Source organism: Lynx canadensis, chromosome B3 (genome assembly GCF_007474595.2).
Source record: "Lynx canadensis isolate LIC74 chromosome B3, mLynCan4.pri.v2, whole genome shotgun sequence".
NCBI lineage: Eukaryota > Metazoa > Chordata > Mammalia > Carnivora > Felidae > Lynx > Lynx canadensis.
In genome coordinates, this window is record NC_044308.2 from 27952119 (window position 1) to 27971446 (window position 19328).

Genomic DNA, 19328 nt, shown 5'->3' on the forward strand with positions numbered 1-19328 from the left:
AGATGTGGTATTTATAAACAATGGAATACTACTTGGTAACAAAAAAGAATGAAATCTTGCCATTTGCAACAATGTGGATGGAACTGAAGGATATTATGCTAAGTGAAATAAGTCAGTCAGGAAAAGACAGATATCATATATTTTCATTCATATGTGGAATTTGAGAAATTTAACAGACACCTATGGGGGAAGGGAAAGGAAAAAACAGGTTACAGAGGGAGGCAAACCATAAAAGGTTCTTGAATACACGAAACAAACTGAGGGTTAATGGGGGGGGGTAGGCAAGAGGGAGGGGAAAATGGGTGATGGGCATTGAGAAGGGCACTTTTTGGGATGAACACTGGGTGTTGTATGTAAGTGATGAATCATGGGAATCTACTCCCGAAGCCAAGAGCACACTGTATACACTGTATGTTAGCTAACCTGACAATAAATTATATTTTAAAAAAAAAAGTGGTATATATACCACTTATATATAGTGTTAAGTTGTAAGTACTAGAGACATGCCAAGAAATCTACAAGGAAAATGTGGAACATTTAAATAGGAAGCATAATTTTATTTAAGATATAACTGGCCAGTTCACACGAATTGCTCAGAATTGTCAATGTATGTGTCAACAGTTGACCCTAAGTGAAGTTGGCTTTTAGATTTATTGATACTGATTAAACCTATTTTCCATTTTGAAACTTCCCAGGCAAATAAAAATACATTTTTCTGACAGCCAAATACAGGACAAACTTAGGGAAGACAGCATGTAAAACTCTATATGAAACTCTTCCAGGGGCACCGGGGTGGCTCAGTCAGTTAAGCATCCGACTTGGGCTCAGGTCATGATCTCTCCGCCCGTGAGTTCGAGCACCATGTTGGGCTCTGTGCTGACATCTCAGAGCCTGGAGCCTGCTTCAGATTCTGTGTCTCCCTCTCTCTGTCCCTCCCCTGTTCATGCTTTGTCTCTCTCTCTCAAAATAATAAACATTAAAAAAATTAAAAACAGAAACAAAAAAAACTTCTGGGGGCACCTGGGTGGCTCAGTCTGTTGAGCTTGTTGATTTTGGCCCAGGTCATGATCCTAGGGTTGTGAGATCAAGTCCCACACCAGGCTCTGTTCTCTGCCTTTTCCCTGGCTTGCACTCTCTAAAAATGAGTAAATACACTTTAAAAGATTCTCTCTCTCCCTTTCCCTTTGCCTCTCCCCCATATACACACATTTTCTTACTTTCAAATCAAAACAAAACAAAAAAATACTTCTGTGACTGAGTAAAAGGAGAATAGAAGAATTTAAAATGCTTTATTTTTAATAGCAATAATTGCATTTCAAAATGACATAATTCACATAATTCACCATAAATCTATAGCTTATGGTAGGAAATATAAGTGTAAACAGCCTATATACACTTTATTGATACAATTTTATACACATAAATTTATATACTATCCAATAATCTCCCAAGAAAATACCTACAAACGTACTTGTTTAGACAGTAGACAACAGTTTTCAAAATAAATCAAAATAGAGATTTCCACTCCTATAGTGCATATAGTGGAATTATATGTATGAAGATCAAATCTGAGGTATATAATACAATAAAGATATTTAACTTTGTTCCATGCCAGCCATGAGTGACAGTGCTAGAGATTCCACTGTGGAAAGAATAAAAATAAGGTTAAAAAAATAGGTTTAAATATTTGAAAATGTCTGAATAAGGTCTCAATGATTTCAGAATTGAAAGTATTTAGACTTTTCTACTTTTAATTAATATATTGATTACTTTAAATGTACAATAAAATAATTATTAAATACAAATTGAAAGAGTATGATTTATTTCTATTTCAGATCATTTTAATTTTGAAGACAAAAAGTCTGGGCATTTCACTCAACAAATCACTCTTGTCTGCTATGTCACAGAATTTGGAGTCAGTTCATAACAAACTTGCATAACAATCACCCAATGCAAAAATGGACAAATGCATCAATGTTTCCTCTAACACATTTCTAACAGTATTTTTTAAAATGTTCAGCTACTCTTAATTAGTACATTATAATTGGAATACGTAGAAAAAAGGAAGAGATTAACCCTGTGTATTTTTCCAAAAAAAAATAAAAAGGCTGTGTAAAGACGGGAATGCAAACTGGTGCAGCCACTCTGGAAAACGGTATGGAGTTTCCTCAAAACATTAAAAACGGAACTACCCTACAACCCAGCAATTGCACTACTAGGTTTTATCCAAGGGATACAGGTATGCTGTTTCAAAGGGGCACATGCACCCCCATGTTTATAGCAGCACTATTGACAATAGCCAAAGTATGGAAAGAGCCCAAATGTCCACAGACAGATGAATGGATAAAGAAGATGTGGTGTATATGTACAATGGAGTATTACCCGGCAATCAAAAAGAATGAAATCTTGCCATTTGCAACTATGTGGATGGAACTAGAGGTCATTATACTAAGCGAAATTAGAGAAAGACAAATATCATATGACTTCACTCATATGAGGACTTTAAGATACAAAACAGAGGACTATAAGGGAAGCAAAAATAATATAAAAACAGGGAGGGGAACAAAACAAAAGAGACTCATAAATATGGAGAACAGAGAGTTGCTGGAGGGGTTTTAGGAGGGGGGGATGGGCTAAAAGGGTAAGAGCCATTAAGGAATCTGCTCCTGAAATCACTGTTGCACTATATGCTAACTTGGATGTAAATTAAAAACCAGACAGATAAGCTATATTGAAGCACTGAGAAAATACTGTTTGATATGTGACAGATTTTGAACATGTTAAAAACTACAACAAAGTTTCACAGAAAACTAAGCAATTGAGTAAAGGCAATTCTGGGGGAAAAATGTATTAGAAAGAAAACAAAGTACGTTATTTGGTTTATCTAGTCCACAGAACAATTTTTCATGGTCAAGATAAATTCTGGCTTCATTTAACTCAAAAATTTTTTATATAACTACATTTAAAAAATATTTTTTATTAAAATAAAATGCATTGTTTTATCCACTTGAAAAAAAAGACTGTGCAAAGAGCTTTTAGTTTAGATATTTGTTCTACAAATACAAATATCTAGTTTGCCTTTGTTCTACAGATGAAACAGCTCTCTTCTCCCTGTGACACAATCTCTGTGCTTCACACTACATTCTTTTTTTTTTTTTTTTTAAATTTTTTTTTTTTTTTCAACGTTTATTTATTTTTGGGACAGAGAGAGACAGAGCATGAATGGGGGAGGGGCAGAGAGAGAGGGAGACACAGAATCGGAAACAGGCTCCAGGCTCTGAGCCATCAGCCCAGAGCCCGACGCGGGGCTCAAACTCACGGACCGCGAGATCGTGACCTGGCTGAAGTCGGACGCTTAACCGACTGCGCCACCCAGGCGCCCCTGCTTCACACTACATTCTGAACTGTCATGCTTGCACTTTCCTGTGTAAGAGGCAGCCATGGGAATTTTTCAAATTGCTAAAAAAATACCTATCTTTTGAAAGGAATAGTTACAAAGGCTACGTATAATTGTAAAGTATGACTGAGATCTATTTTGCCTTCTGCTTTACCTAATAATGGTTCTAGAAATCCACTGGTATACCAAATCACATAGTAAAAAGCAGTATCTTTAGTCTCAGTGTTTTACATCTCATATTCACTCACCAACTGTAATTCTGAAAAAACAAGTCAAAGCATGGCACAACTGCTGAGGGACTTTCCAGGTTTGAAATGGTGAAAAGTTATAATTTTTCATGAGATTAGTACCAAAGCAAGAACATGCAGACTTAGCTACAAGAAAATATAAAAGCAGTAAAAATTATTTTAACATGGTATACTCACGATGGGGAAAGGATCCTCTACAGACAGCTTTGTTTAAAATGGTTACAATAAACATATGGCAGTTTTTAAAATCGGACTCCATTTTCTCTATAGATTCCATTCTAGGAAAGAAAGTAAATTTTAACTTAAATAAGTGCATAAAGTGTTAATACATAGGCTACAAAATATCTTTGGGATAATTTCAAATGTACTTTCGCTAAATTTCCTAAGTCTAAAGATTATAAAATAGAAAATTTCCTGCCCCACTTCAAAATAAAAGCTTTCCAAATGTTTGAAGGAAAGAGTTATTAACACATAAAACTGTGCTGTTGTGGGGTCGCATTGAATTCTGGAGTTGGGATGACTGGGGTGTTCCCTTTTCCATTACACATTTCTGTATTTTCACTTTTCACAAGCATATCTTCTTTTTGAAACAAAGAATACATTAAAGATACAAAACCCTATTTAGAACATAAAAATGTTCTTTACACACTTTGAGACACCCATAATAAAACAAATAAGACTTTTATTTTCATCCTTTTTCATAATATTTCAATTATGGATTTTACCTACACTCTTAGTTTCTTCATACAGACAAGGACTGTAGACACAGCCATAGACTGATACAGCCATAGACTAAGATTTTAAATTAGATCATAAACTCTCCCCTTTTTACTGACTAGTACAAGCTATTATTTCAACAGCCCAGTCAACCAGACTTGTATTTTTATTTCTGAGAAGTAACAGAGGCATCATCATTACATTAATTTTATGAACAAGACAAGGACAAGCTACTGAACTGTACATTCAGGTTAACAGTAGAGGATGGCACTCTACATAGGAAGAGCAACAAGCTCTGAGCTCCACAACTGTACTCTGACTTCAGGGCATCTGTCTTTCTATGGGACTCTGGACTATAATCTACTGTAACATCCAGAATTTGCTTTAAAATGATTCAGCAAGTATGAACAGGGGTGTGTGGTAAACACAAAACAGAACTGGTCATTGCTGGTAACTGCTGAAATGGGGTGATGGGCAACCAGGGTTTGTTACGCAGTTCTCTCTACTTCTGTATATGTTTGAAATTCATAATTAATAAAACCTATACAAGAATACATGAATGCAACCTAAGAATATTTATTTGTTCTAATTTAAATTTTCATATTTTTCTGGTTTTACCGTTCTTAAAAAACTGCACTTTCTTGATGCTGCCTAGTTAAGGTGAACACATTCAATTCTTCCCTTAAATATAAGTGATATATGATATATTGCCAAGATTGAGAAAAAAGGCTCCCAGAATGTATTTTTTAAAAAAAGGCATTTCTTCTTCCTCTCATTAGTGGGGTGGCTCACTGGCTCAGTTGGTAGAGCATGTGACTCTTGATCTCAGGGTCATGAGTTCAAGCCCCATGTTGGGCAAAGAGCTTACTTAAAAAAAAAAAAAAAAAAAAAGGCTTCCAGAAAGAAGCCAGTTAAAAGGGAAGCTGAAATGGTCACAAGCTACATACTTACTGCCATGCCCCTAGGCCTGCTTGCCAACCATCCGCAAACATGAGAGCCAAATTCAGTACCTTCATGATGGCTTCTTTCACAAAACTGACCTGGAGATCAAAGCCACAGAGAGAACACAGGCTCTGTAACTATGTTTGGATACTGACACCAACACTTTAAAAGACTGCCTTGAATCAAATAAAGAAGGGTACTAGGCTCTGAATAAGTGCACTTGGAATCAGATATGGAATCAGGTCACACATCTAATGCACCTATGATACCGGGAGTATTACCAGCAGAGTCTGACCAACAAAGCAAGTGACCATTTCCTGGGATGGCCATTTAAGTTCACCAACGAAAGGGAGTAAGTAATTCCAATGGCTATAAATTGACTTAATCCCATATATTCTCACTAAGCTGGATGTACTTCCTGACTAAAACACTATTATTCCACAACTGCAGACACAATTTTCCAATTGAATCCAAGCACAGAGCAGGGTGCAGATGATCACAATACAGTTCTCATTTGTTTCTCTCAGGTATAATTTCTAGTAGTATAGTACACATACTTCATTTGACCTGGTCATTTCGTAACAAATATCCTTAAAATTCCAAAATACAGAGACAACCTCCCTTGACCAGCTTCCTTCCTGCCTCAACTGGCCAAATCTGCAGGTGACATCTCATGTACCTTTTCTCTCAGCAAGCATCGATCATGGATGGTGGACAAATATCTATAGTGAATTTTAATCAACTGATCTAAATCCTTGGCTTCCTCGACTTGATGTTGAAACTCTAGTCCTGTACTGTGAAGAATCTTGGAAGAGAAAGATGAAAAATTTAATCAGCAGACTTCTTTGAGGACTTGTATGCCAGACACAAAACTTATTACCAACCTCTTCTACTCCTCTCAAATTCTTTCTTCAATAATTACAACTGTAAAACTCACAAAGTACCTTCTTTAAAGGTTGAAATTCTTATCCTAGAATAATGGTAGATGCCAGTCCTTTAGGAAATCCATTTGCATGGTAAATGAATGCCTTACTTTGGACTAGCAGACTGTTTCTGGTGGGGAGGGACAAATGCACTGATTAAAAAAACAACAACAATAACAACAACAACAATTATCAGGTAAATTGAATTTATATGTTTCTTTTTTTTTTTTTAAGTCCCAATGTTTATATACTGGTCTTTCTTTAAAAGGAGCACAGATGTTCTTCAACTAGAAAACAAGAAACAAATTAAGCAAAAAATTAAACTACCAATTACTCTCAATAATTAAGGGCTTAAGGCTGGCCCTCTGAAGGCCACTAATGCATGGTAAACAGAGAGTACCTCTGCCATATGCATCATGTCTAAAACACAGGCTTCAAAGTTTCAATTCTTTCAAATAAAATGAGTTTCAGAGCTTCTATACCAGAATGACTACAAATTAGTTTTTTAAAGCAACCATTTAAAATCCCAAATGAGGGGGCGCCTGGATGGCTCAGTTGGTTAAGCGGCCGACTTTGGCTCAGGTCATGATCTCGCAGTCCGTGAGTTTGAGCCCTGCGTCAGGCTCTGTGCTGACAGCTCAGAGCCTAGAGCCTGTTTCAGATTCTGTGTCTCCCTCTATCTGACCCTCCCCCGTTCATGCTCTGTCTCTTTCTGTCGCAAAAATAAACGTTAAAAAAAAAAAAAAATCCCAAATGAGTACTGTCTTCCAACAACACTGCCACTATTCAAATATCTGAACTCTTCTTCCAGACTTCCTCTAGATCTGGTTTTAAGATGTGTAAGAGAGTAGTTTCACTTACTTTGTAATGAGTTGCCTCTTGTTTTTAAGAAAAAAAATAATCTGGCTGCATCTATCTCCTTATATACCACACTAGCCTGACAGATTTTTTGGCTGTTATTAAAATTTGAAGCCATTTTCCAGGGGCAGATCTGTTAACCACTAATAAAGTTTAGAGGGCTATACTACAAGTTCTAAAGGCGATTCCAAAAGAGGAGCTCTGGGTATGCCTCTTCCAAGAGGCTGCTGGACAGGAGGGACAGGAGTCTCAAGATACACATTCTGTGGAATGTTTAAAAAAATATTTCCCTCCACTGCCATGTTATTTTATGATCAAATATTTCATATGTGCTATTTTCACACTTACAGTCTACAAGTATTTTGTGGGCTTTTTACCTATAAATATATCACAAGTAATCCAGACACAAACCCTGGTCATGATGTAGTTGTGTAAGCTGTTCACAAAGTGCATGAGCTTCACTCTCAAGAGGAACATACGATGAATCTGTTGTCTTACTGTTTCCTTCTGTGGTCCAAATTGAACAGTTGTGTCTTCTTCACATAAAAGTCCTTCTCTGAACTGTGGTTTTCCAGCAGTACTAGTCAGCTCTGCATAAGATGCAAAATCAGAGTAGGTGAGAAGAACATCTACTCAGGCCCCACCCATACCACTGCACAGGGGTGGGACTTCTGGTGTCATCATCAACCCGCAAAGGGCACTCTACAGGAGTCACATCAGGGACCATGCCTTCAGTGTCTCTGGAAGGTAAAGCAGTGAAAAGTTCCTCCTTATCACCTTGATTATCACTGTCATTTAAATTTAAATGCAAAGTCCCAATAACTTGTCATTAAAAATTTTTGCATAATTTAAGAATATTTATTCTGGCTAAATTCCTAATCAAGTTGCTATATTTCAGGTTGACTACAGTACTAATTCCCTGGTATTTCATTCAGGGAAGTTAATTCTGCCATCTGTAAAACTGTTACTATAAATACTTGTCATCTGGGCACTTGTATATACATAAAATATGACCAAAGATCACCTACTTCTTTTTTTCAGGGCTAAAATTAAATTATAATTTATCTGTTGCAAACAAATCTTACCACCGAATAGTAAAACATCCAGACTATATTTTGCCCATTTTATCTGCAATAAGAGAAGGAACACCTGATTATAAATTTTCTGACATTCCAAACTTATAACAATATCCACAGGCCATGGGATCTATGAAAACAAAAACAGGAAATTAGAGTAGAAAGTAACCTATTACTTGCACGTTACAATTTTAATAGAAAACAATGTTCTTACTAAATGTATTAGCACATACCTTGTAGCTCAAGGTTAGACCATCTAAGATATGAACAGGGAGTTTCTTCTTAGTTGTGTCAACATTTTCATAAGATATAGACAGACTAGATAAAGAAATTTCAGTTTTAGTTTGAAAATTCTATGCTCACATAAAAAAAAACTCTAAAAAACCACTAGCATTTTACCATTTATTTTATTTACATATTTCAAAGAAGACATATTTCATAAAAGGAATGCAAATATTTAAATAAAGTGCTATTTTCTAGCCTATATTCCAGAATAAGAATTTGGTTTTAGAAGAGGGGCAAAGTTTTTAAACAATGGGTTTAGCTATGAAAAAGAGACTCTTAAGTGTAGTAAGTTAATTAGGAAAAAAGATGAAGTTGGGGAAGAAAATATAATGGTAATAGGTTGGGTGCTTAATTGGGACAAAATTCAGGCTACAGGCTCAGAAGATGGACCCTCTGCTGAAGATAGTGGGGGGGAGGTTGCTCTCCTTGCCTTGAAGAGTGTGTATGCAAGTGTGTCAACAAGAACGGGGTCTGCTTCCAAAGCAAAGGTGTTGCACACTGCTTCATCCATTCTTTCCTAATGATGCTTTGAAAGTAACCCTCACTAGAAATAATCAACAAATATGCAAGGAAATGTCCTTGCACCAGGCACTACGTGGGCACTTAAGTGCCCTTACTCATTTAATCCTCAGAGTAGTCCTGTCAGAAGACTAGGAAATGATGTAACTCTCCCACAATTATAGGGGCACCAAGTGATGAAACTGGAATGCAGACCATGGAAGGTTTAAGTGTACCATGGAGGTGGGGAGGCAGCCTTACAACTAGAGATGGAAAACATAGCATGTGACTTATAAATTAACCAATTCATTCCATGTCACAGGCACTAGTCAGAATTTTTTTAGCCCATAAATTTGTTACATGTGTATCCACTAAGTACTCAGAAGGCACTAACTGAATACGTTATTTGTCATCACCATGCCAAGCAGGTGAAAGAAAGTCAATCCCTCTCCTCAGAGCCCAGAGCAAATCACAAAGCAGATATAGGGTGCTACACCAATCTAGGCCAGGCAGGACTTTGTAGGAAAGCAGACCATTGCCAGGCCATGCAAATGGAAGTGCACATAACTAGAGGAAGCTATGAAGCAGGGAAAGTATAGCTCTTGGGCAAACCAGAAATATTCTGAATCCCTGAAATGTAAAGTGTGGTAGGAGAGAGAACATGATGTGTCTATATGTGTACACATACTAGAAATGAGGCTGAGAAATGAACCAGACAGTAAAAGCTTGCCCTCTCATGAGAAGCAGCTCCCTAGACAGATCTCCTTTTGTACCAATGACTTTAACTTAAGAAACAGAAATAGAAATTCCTAAAAGTAGAAAGTAAACTAAAACAAATGAACTTGACCCTACATTAAGTTGGTAGCATAATCACATGGAGAATTATTCCAAGTGACCTTGAAATACAGTATTCTGATGGCTTGATAGTAGAGGAAGAGAAAACAATCACAAGCATTAATTTAAACTCTCAGTGGGCTTGTTGCTATTATTGTCACTTTGGAACTGTTACTTAGAGAATAAAACCATTAATTATATCAATGTATTAGTAAGCACTCAAGGGAAGAAATACAAAGGAAAATCAAAGAAGTGAAAAATGAATCTTTAATATAAATTGGAAATATCAATATGAGCTTATGATTTTTTCTTCCTACATATTTCCCAGCTCTGTCAACTGAGAAAGCCCAGAAGTACTGACAATCCAATACTGATGAACACTCTGGCACCAGATCAAGGGCTTTTTAAGCCATCAATTAAATGGGACTACTGCTCCTAGCAGGAGGTGCACAAGACAAGCCTGGACATCTAGTCCTGAAAGTAAGAATGCTCTCTGAGATTACTAGGGCTGAATGAAGGGTCTCCCTCTGGGTGAAAATGAGACAGTCTGAGCAACAAAAATAACTGTAATAGACTGCAACATATTAAATACAACAAGTTCATGAGTTTCTGCTGGTAGTGAAAAACAACTTTCTCTAGCTCCCTCTGGGGATTGCTGGGTACCAATTACTTCTTATGGAAAGAATCCAGCTGTTACACCCTGCTTTTACTAACCACATAACTGATGAAAATTCTGCTTTTATAGAAGAATTAAAGGTAATAAGAGTGACAAAAATAAAAGAAATTAAAAATAAAAATAATCTACTAAGTAGTAGGTTGGGAACTTGGGTGTGGTTATGAGAGAAAGAATGCTTTGTCTGGCATGTAATGTTAATTATTATGACTATTACTTTTGAAGGACCATTGAGGGAGCTGAGAAAGAGAGCTGAACAGGGACATGGAACAGGAAAAAGGATTGCCAAGCAGTGTACAAGATGAGTCTTTGCTTCACAAAGATTTGATGGCACCAACCCACAGACCTGGGTGAGTTGTTCAGCAGGCATACTGACAGGGAGAAAGGGTTGATTAGCTCCACAGTTGGGGATAAGCTCACCTAACAGTTTGAAAACATGCAACTCTGCCCATTAAGTGGTGGAATCTATTTCCCACCACTGAACCTAGCTGGCCTATGACATGGTTTGACCAACAGCATGTGGTAGAAGTGAAGGTCTATGAGGCCTGGAGCTCAGGCCTCAGCAGGCCCTGAGAATTTTGCTCTTGTTTCAAAACACTGCCTAAGACTTATATGTAAGAAGGCCAGTGCATTTGGCTGGAGGGTGAGGCCAGTGGGCAGAGAAATTCCACACCCAGTGGCTAACACTGTCCTATGAGGGAGGACATCAGACCCTGACAGCCTACATGGCACCAGCTCATCATCACTTCTTGCTTAGTAGGTTAAGTCATGTAGCTACCTTCGGCCTCAGTTTTCTAATATGAAAAATGTTAAAATTCATAGGGTTAGTGTGAGGAATAAATGATATATGTAAGAATTCACAGAGGAGTTATTACACATGGATTGTTTTATATTATTTAAAATAAAAAGGTGATATATTTTACCGTGAACTATCTTCAGGATAACGTTGTCCTACTGCTTCCTGAAGCTGAACATTAAGAAAAGACACATTCTGCCAGGTTTCCTTTTCTCTTATTTTATCAAAAATTGATGTGTAGAAGTCATACATGGTATCTCCACCTTCCATTAAGAAAAAATTTCTCATGGCCTGCAAGTACTCAACCAATCTAAATGGAGAGAAAATAAGCTACAGAAAGATCTTACACTCATGAGACAGAATTTTAGATCAGTAGCAGATTTTGTACACTACTAATTTTGAAAGAGTTTTACATTCTACATTTACCAAAAACAGAAATACAACAAACAAAAAGAAATCCCAAAATACTAACACCTCTTAGAGACTTTTAAAATAATAAAAATAGTATATGTTTGCCTTTAATAGAAAGAAATGTTACTTTTCTATAACACTGTAGAAAGATGGCCAAAGTAAAAAAAGTGTAACCATCTAGGGGCTCCTGTGTGGCTCAGTCAGTTAAGTGTCCAACACTTGGTTTCAGCTCAGGTCATGATCTCATGGTTCATGGGTTCGAGTCCCACATCAGGCTCTGTGCTGACAGTGCAGAGCCCGCTTGGGATTTTCTCTCCCTCTCTCTCTGCCCCTCCCCTGCTTACTTGCGCACACGTGCACTCTCTCTCAAAATAAATAAAATAAACAAAAAAAAAAAGTGTAAAAAAAAGAGTGTAACAAACTAGTCAGTCCAAATCCTGCTATTCATAGTGAATTTCTACTGTTAATATTTGGGATATTTCTTTCTAGTCTTTTTTTTCTATGCATTTGAAAAAATATAATTCCCACTATATTATATATCCTTTTTAAGCTTTAAGAACATTTTACATTATTTAAAACTCTGGAGAAACATAAACTTTATAAAATTCATACATGACAGATTTGCCAAAGCTTATATGGATATGCCATTTTTATGGATATGCCATAATTTAAAGAACTGGTCATCTATTACTAAGTAATTTCATGTTCTTCCCTCTGACAGCAAACTTTCAGATGGGCATTTTTGTGCAACAAGCTTTTTCTGTATTTCTTTTGGGGTAGAGTCTCAGAAATAAAGGATTAAATTTCACAACATAATGGTGTGAAACACAGATGGCTAGTTGATTCTCTCAAAATTATTCATTGCATACTCATTTCCTACTTTATTAAAAATTAACTTGAAACATAGGTTTTAAAATAATTTCAATTGTTCTTAAAGTGCAATAAACTACTGACTACTTCCAAAATTAAACTACTCCTTTATACCTGTAGTCTTTTTTCAGAGTTTGCATGAGGTTTCCACAGCACTCGAGATACTGCTTATCAATATGAGGATAGAGGCAAGATCTCAGTGTTAACTCAAAAGTCTGGCATGTCACAGATTCTGATGATCTATCCACACATATATCTTCACCAGCAAACTTCTCATGAAAGTCACTCTGTTCCAAATACAACCTTTAGGATAAAAACGTGAGTCTTTTTTTTTTTTTTTTTTTTTATGAGCTGCTATCAACAGAATTCCCTTAAAAGCAAAACTCCAGAGTCCCATTTTTACTTTTAGTCTTAAAATTACCAACTATTACAGAAAGAAACTCCCCCCGCCCACCCCAAATATCCTTTAAGTGAAACAGTTTTTCAACCACTTCTGCCTTAAGGGTCAAGTACTGAGTAGGTCTTTTTAGCCACTGCGTCTCAGGCAGTATATGAGGTGAATAAGGGCAATGCATTAGACAGTAAGGCATGGTGCGCCTAAAACCACCTAAGGGCCAAGATACATTTTAAGTAGAGTGTGTGTGTGTGTGTGTGTGTGTGTGTGTGTGTGTGTGTGACATGCTTGCACAAGACCTAGACTTTCAGAAGTATCTTCTGTATGAGTAACAGCAACTCCCCATGGATGTAGGACACAAGGTAGTCTATGGACTTTCACAAACAAGGAGGCCAAATTGAACACAGTGCCCTCTTGCATTCCATTCATTAGAAAGGATAAGCTACAAAGGTTTTTATTTTTAAGGCTGGAAAGCCCTAACTAGCAGAAATTAACAGTTACTAAATACTGCACAGATTCTGCCATTTCAATTATCTAAAATCTTGCAGGTATGTATCACCTTGCAAAGTTAATTGCCAGCAGGGGATCGTGAACATCATCCAGTTCAAGATGCCTTTCAGCAATGGACTGCATCTTAATTAGGTTCTCTTTGGTAGCCTGCTGCTCAGTGAGGACCTGTGCAGTGGAATCTTCTCCATGTCGAAGACGCGACTGTACAGATTCCAGAAACAGGGTATACAAGCTTTTTCTCTCTGCATCTGAAACAAAGAAATATGTTTGGTGAACTATATTCCTGTAAATAATATTAGGTAGCATTAGGTAGTTTTATCCTAATATAGTCTGGTATTTTTCCTTTGGCTGGCCTATGAGAGTTTATCCCTGTTTCTTTACTTCCACAGTACAGTACAACTAAATACTTTTATACCCTGTTAGATAATTGCAAAGTTCATAAACATTCAAAGTATGAGCTAATTTTTTCTGAACAGAGTAACACCCTAAGTAGGGTGCTTAAAAGTTAAGTTACCACCATACTGGACAGCACTATAATATTTATAGGAGTCATAATTTCATTGGGGAAAACACTTTTGACAGTGGTCCCGAAAGCTCATTACATTTTATTATTCAGTCAAAAAGGAAATATTCCACAAAATGAAAATATTATTTAAAGTAAATACAACAATTCAAAGTAATGTAACCTTAAGGTGATTTAAAAACAATTAAGGCTATATATACACCTTTCAAATCTTTTTAGTCACTTGTTAAAAGTTGAAGTATATTGCTTAAATTGTATCAAAAAAAGCCATAAATTATATCAAGATTTTCTTGAAATCTATGATCAAGTCTAAACTGCTAACCAACAAATTCATATCTGCCAGGGTTTACATTTATGTCCTCAACAGCTAAATGCTGCACTGCATTAAGAAATGCTAGAGATTTATTTTTTAAATGACCAGTTCTAAGGAATCCAGACTAAGGAAAAAGCATGTGGAATTTATCATCACTGCAATCACTGCCTTTGAAACAGTGCTAAAAGTTTCCACTGAGGATAATCTTTTCAATTAGGAGAAGTAACAAGGTGATAATTTCCATGAAAGTAAAAGGCTTTGATAATTTTCAAACTACAAAATAATTACATATTTCAGGATGACAAAAATGAAGACAGAGTAATTGCCCAAATGCTGAGGGATACATGGAAAAGGAACCTTCTACCTCTGGCTGTGTCCTGGCATGTGGTGCTCTTTGCACATTGCAGGTTCTTCAGCAGCTGCATTGACTTGCCAGCCATAATTATCTGCTTAAGGACAGGTTTGAGGAAGGACACCATGGTATGCTGCCTGCTGGAGGGCCCCTGGTCACTGCCAGAACTTGCACTAGCATTATCACTCATTTTTTCTTCATTTTCTGTCTTTTCCGATACGCTGTATAGTGTGTAAGTTGCATACCAAAAGTCTCTGTGATTTACTGGAACATTTTTGTTTCTATAAAGATTCAAAAGAATTTTAAACTTCAACTTTACTTCCTTAAAAACAACAGTGTATCTGTTTTGGCTTAGGCATGTTGTCCAGACATTCTAAAACACAATAATATCAATTATTAGTAATATGAAGCAATCTTCAGGCAAAATGGGGCAGAGGTTTTATCTGACTTCAGTTTAACAGAAAAGTGGATAAATACTCTGAATGACACAGGTAAAATTTAAGTAAAAAGTTGTAGGGAATAAGCTTAGAAATTTCCTGGGCTTATACCAATGGGTTAACAAGGCATAAAGAATTACAAAGCCATAGGATAATCACACCTTGGTTTGGGTAAACAAGATTAGGTAAATAAGTATAGAGAAGGTGGGGCAGAAGCCCCAATATAGAACATATGAAATAAACAAGATTAGATATTCAGGGTGGAAGCACCCCCCAGTTTAGTAGTATAGCAGAAAGCTGCTTTCACAGGAGGAAAGGAACAAGTTAGGTAAACAGATAAATTGGGCTACAGACTGTTGGGCTGCAGCTGAAGCAGCCCGGAGAGGAGATGATTAACAAAAGAAAGGTGCCTCGTTAACTCTGAGGTTATTTCCCCTACCAGTCTCATCCCCTAGGCTAGCTAAGATAAACAAAGGTGGTGCTTCATGTCTGCTGTAAACAACCTCCTGCCTGACTGCCCTGGTGTCAGGATTCTGCTTTGTATTAACCCACATCCCTAACCCCAAATATCTTCAAGACTCCCTTTCCCTCACGTCTACAAGTTAATGTTCACAGATTCAGTCTCTCTTTGTGCATGTCCATCGCCATGTTTGTAAGCCTTCTGATCTTAATAAAAACGGGGCAAGGACCCTTATTTGGGGCTCCTGTCTTCCAGGATATTAGCCATCTCTTGCTTTTCATCCTGCGTCCTGCTCTTTTGCTGGCCAAAAGAGAACTTCAGACTTAGAGTCTATGACAAAAAGTTTCTTGAATTAGAATTAAACAAAATATGATTACTTTGATTCTCTTTAGAAGTAGAATAAAAGTTTACCGATTTTGCCATTTCCTATAAAAGTAATCTCTACACTTCTACATTTTTTCGTCCCGTACAGATTCTTAACTGAAATGCTTTTAACAATCAAATGATGGTCACTCACCACCCTTTAATAACAGCCAGAATCCCATTTTCACAAAAATTATCATGTAAGATCGATGAAAAACGATATAATAACAGACATGAGATTCAGTTAAAGGAGGCTAGTTAATTTACATCTGCAGTGTATAAGCAGGGTTACCTTTTCAGAATTGTAAGGACTTAACAGTCTCCTTTCTGATGAGTTAAATGGATAGCTATCCATAAAAATCACACATCTAAACAGAGTGCATAACTTAAAAGTGAGTTAAGAGAGTTCTACATTTGCAGTTTGTATGATTCTGCTCAGAAACATCAATTAACTGAAGGGGAAATCATAAGTGAATTATGATTTTCCTTAATTGTTTTCCTAAATATTTTATTAAGAAGGTTAAAAAAGCCAGCTAATTTGGAAAAATAAACGTATTCGAGGCATATTCCATAATACTTTCAAATCTTTTATCCTACTGATTAATTTATAACAGCAATTAGTTGAAGCCACTTATTATCACCTAAATTCCCTCTTTAGGAAGCAATATGCCTTTTACCATACCAGCCAACCATAAACACACTATCATTTAAAAAGCAGAATTTGCTAAGGAAAGCTGTGAACTGACATAAAGCTTGGGAGACATATTTTTGGCTGATTCCTGACATCTTCTATAAAAATTCAATACAATTTGTTTATGGTAAAAACATAGTCTGTCACTGCACTGGTCTCCCTCAGTATCACCTGAACTACAAAAGTGCATTATTTTCCTGTGAGAGAAAAAAGGTATGAGCAGCACCCCAGGTCTCCCGAGCTGTGTGTAGGACCCAACCTCTGGATGATGAACTCCCTAGCGCAGTCACATAGGTGCCCATGCACGATCCACTCGTCCACAATCTGCAGGTAGGGTCTTACTGTTTCCACCCAGAGAGAGAACAGCAGGGAGACCTGAGGACAGAGTGTGCACAATCAACTATCAGAACCCCCTTGTCTCTGGATAAAATGAAGTTTAAACATTTCTGAAACACCTTTTCAAAAGTAATTGTTTTTTGACAAAAAGAAATTAAAAATCCAAAACATACTCTATAAAATCCTTATGAAAACTCACCTAAATATGAGATGACCATATTGTCTGTAGTCCATACCAGGACTCTCTTGAGAGTGAAAGTTAAAGAGGAACAACAGTTCTAAGTAGGATAGTCCAAACTGAGGCACGCTTATCCTATCTAAAGCACACTATTAGCAAAATGTCCATTTGGAATGAGGAAATGATTTCATTCTACTATAGTTCCAAGTAGTAAAAAAAAACTGCATAGCTGAAAGAAATCAACCTGTTTTATACTGAACTGCAGTATCAAAATGGTGAGAAAAGTTACATCACCAAACTAGGAAATATACCTAGTGCATGTGTATCCAAACATCCAAACAAAATGTGTATCTGACCAAACAAACCTGCAGTTTTCTAGATTATAAATCTCCAGTTAGATTTGTATTTTTAAAAATTGTGACAAAAAACAGGTAACACAAAAATATACTATCTTAAGCACTTTAAAGTGTACAATTCAGTAGTGTTAAGTATATTCATATTGTTGTGAAAACAGATCTCTGGCATGTTGCAAAATTGGAACTCTGTACCTATTAAATATCTTCTCTTTTCTCCTCTCCCCAGTCCCTGGCAGCCACCATTCTACTTTCTGTTTCTATGAATTTGACTACTCTAGATACCTTATATAATAGATTTGTATTTTTATTCAAGGAAGAGTTGCTGCAAATATCTATAATAAGTCAGCTAGGCATTTTTCACATCTTGCTTTTATGCTTTGCTTTGTTATCGCTTCATCCTTCTGGTGACCTTGGCGATTAAAGGTAAGAAGCTAGTTTCCTGTAGCCTTGAATTTAGAAGCCAATTTTAAAACTCTGAAAAAACCAAAACCAAAACCAAAACAAAAGGATGCCTGAGGTGGCTCAGTCAGTTGAGTACCCAACTCTTGATTTCAGCTCCAGTCATGATCTCAGGGTCATGGGATTGAGGCCAGTGTCAGGCTTGTGCTGAGCGAGGAGCCTGCTTAAGATTCTCTCTCCCTCCCTCTGCCACTCTCCCCCACTCACACACTCTCTCTTTAAAAACAAAAACACCCTCTGAACAGCTGTCTGACACACGATTTAAGTACCATTTTTACAAAGAACTATATGACAGTCTACCCACCACTCCTTTGGCTGAACAGAATGGAGTCATACAACTTAGAGAGGACAAAAGTCTTACATACAGTTTGCTCAGAGGCTTCTCCAACAATGTCATATTCAAGAATGGCCTTGTACAGTGTGTTGAGCAGATGAGATGCCCGAACAACATTTCGAGTGTCAGGTGGAACTTCTGCTACTCCAGTACTAAATACTTTGTGGAGAACTTTGAGCTGAGCCAGTCGAGGTGACAACTTGTCCACCACTATTGCAAGAGTTATTGTAGTGTCTGCAAAATATCAAGGAATCAAACTCACTAGCAAGGAAGCATATCTGCATTCAGAATGTGATATAAAAGCTAAGTCATAGAAAGATATGGCGAACTGGACGGTGGTGGGTTTTAATCTCATTTCATAAGGAGCTAATTTCCCTAAAGAAAAAACAACTCTGAAGAAAAATAATGTATAAAGTAACTGAATTTCAGGGAAAAGGAAATAAAAGTGATTCTTAAACTCGACTTCAATTCTTAACATAATAATACAAATTAAAACTACACTGGGCAAATAAACAGATAACAGTTGACTACTGTTTTAGTGAGGGGATGGTTATTACAAAGGGGAGCAAGAGCCAGTTTTTTCATGGGATTGGCAGAGCTCCGTATCCTGAAGATGAAAGTGGATATACAAATATATACATGTGACAAAGTGTCACAAAACTATACACAAAGATATTACTCCTCTCCCCACAAAATATCAAGTACCTGCAAAAGTGGTAAAACTCATGTCAGGTCTGCAGAGCAATTACATGTATTGTGCCAATGTCAATTTCCTAGTTTTGATAACATACTATATGCAAGGGTGGAAGTTATTGGGGAAGTTGGGTGATGAGAATACAGGTCTTCTGGGTACTATTTTTTGTAGTAGTTGAAAATAAAAGTGGTGGAGGGGAGCTGACACTGGTTACCATTTTGTAGCTGTCATACTGGTGATCAAAAGGTTTGACAGCACACTGTTGGTAAGAGTGTAAGGAAACAGGTATTCATATACATTGCTGGCAACTGTTCTCTGTGGAAAACCATGTGGTGATGTGTATCAAAATCACACATGCTATCACATACTCTTTAACTTTAGCAATTCCATTAACAATGTA

General features: G+C 36.8%; 1 protein-coding gene across 12 annotated transcripts in view; it reads right to left on the bottom strand.

The window, feature by feature from the left end:
• Nucleotides 1-1259: 1259 nt before the first annotated feature.
• The window catches only part of TUBGCP5 (tubulin gamma complex associated protein 5), a 66060-nt gene continuing 47991 nt past the window's right edge, over nt 1260-19328 (bottom strand). For 7 of the 12 annotated variants that reach the window (XM_030317607.2, XM_030317608.1, XM_030317605.1 and 4 more), the window contains 13 exons: nt 18266-18468; nt 16831-16946; nt 14633-14901; nt 13482-13680; nt 12643-12831; nt 11375-11557; nt 8395-8479; nt 8171-8291; nt 7497-7675; nt 5984-6109; nt 5314-5402; nt 3823-3923; nt 1260-1642 (listed from right to left, as the gene is read on the bottom strand). In XM_030317607.2, the coding sequence (XP_030173467.1) occupies nt 1596-1642; nt 3823-3923; nt 5314-5402; nt 5984-6109; nt 7497-7675; nt 8171-8291; nt 8395-8479; nt 11375-11557; nt 12643-12831; nt 13482-13680; nt 14633-14901; nt 16831-16946; nt 18266-18468 (1907 nt within the window). In that variant the 3' untranslated portion in view covers nt 1260-1595. Of the gene's footprint in view, nt 1643-3822; nt 3924-5313; nt 5403-5983; nt 6358-7496; nt 7676-8170; nt 8292-8394; nt 8480-11374; nt 11558-12642; nt 12832-13481; nt 13681-14632; nt 14902-16830; nt 16947-18265; nt 18469-19328 lie in introns of those variants that run through there. The other 5 variants (XM_030317604.1, XM_030317606.1, XM_030317609.1 and 2 more) reach the window with 5 other exon arrangements.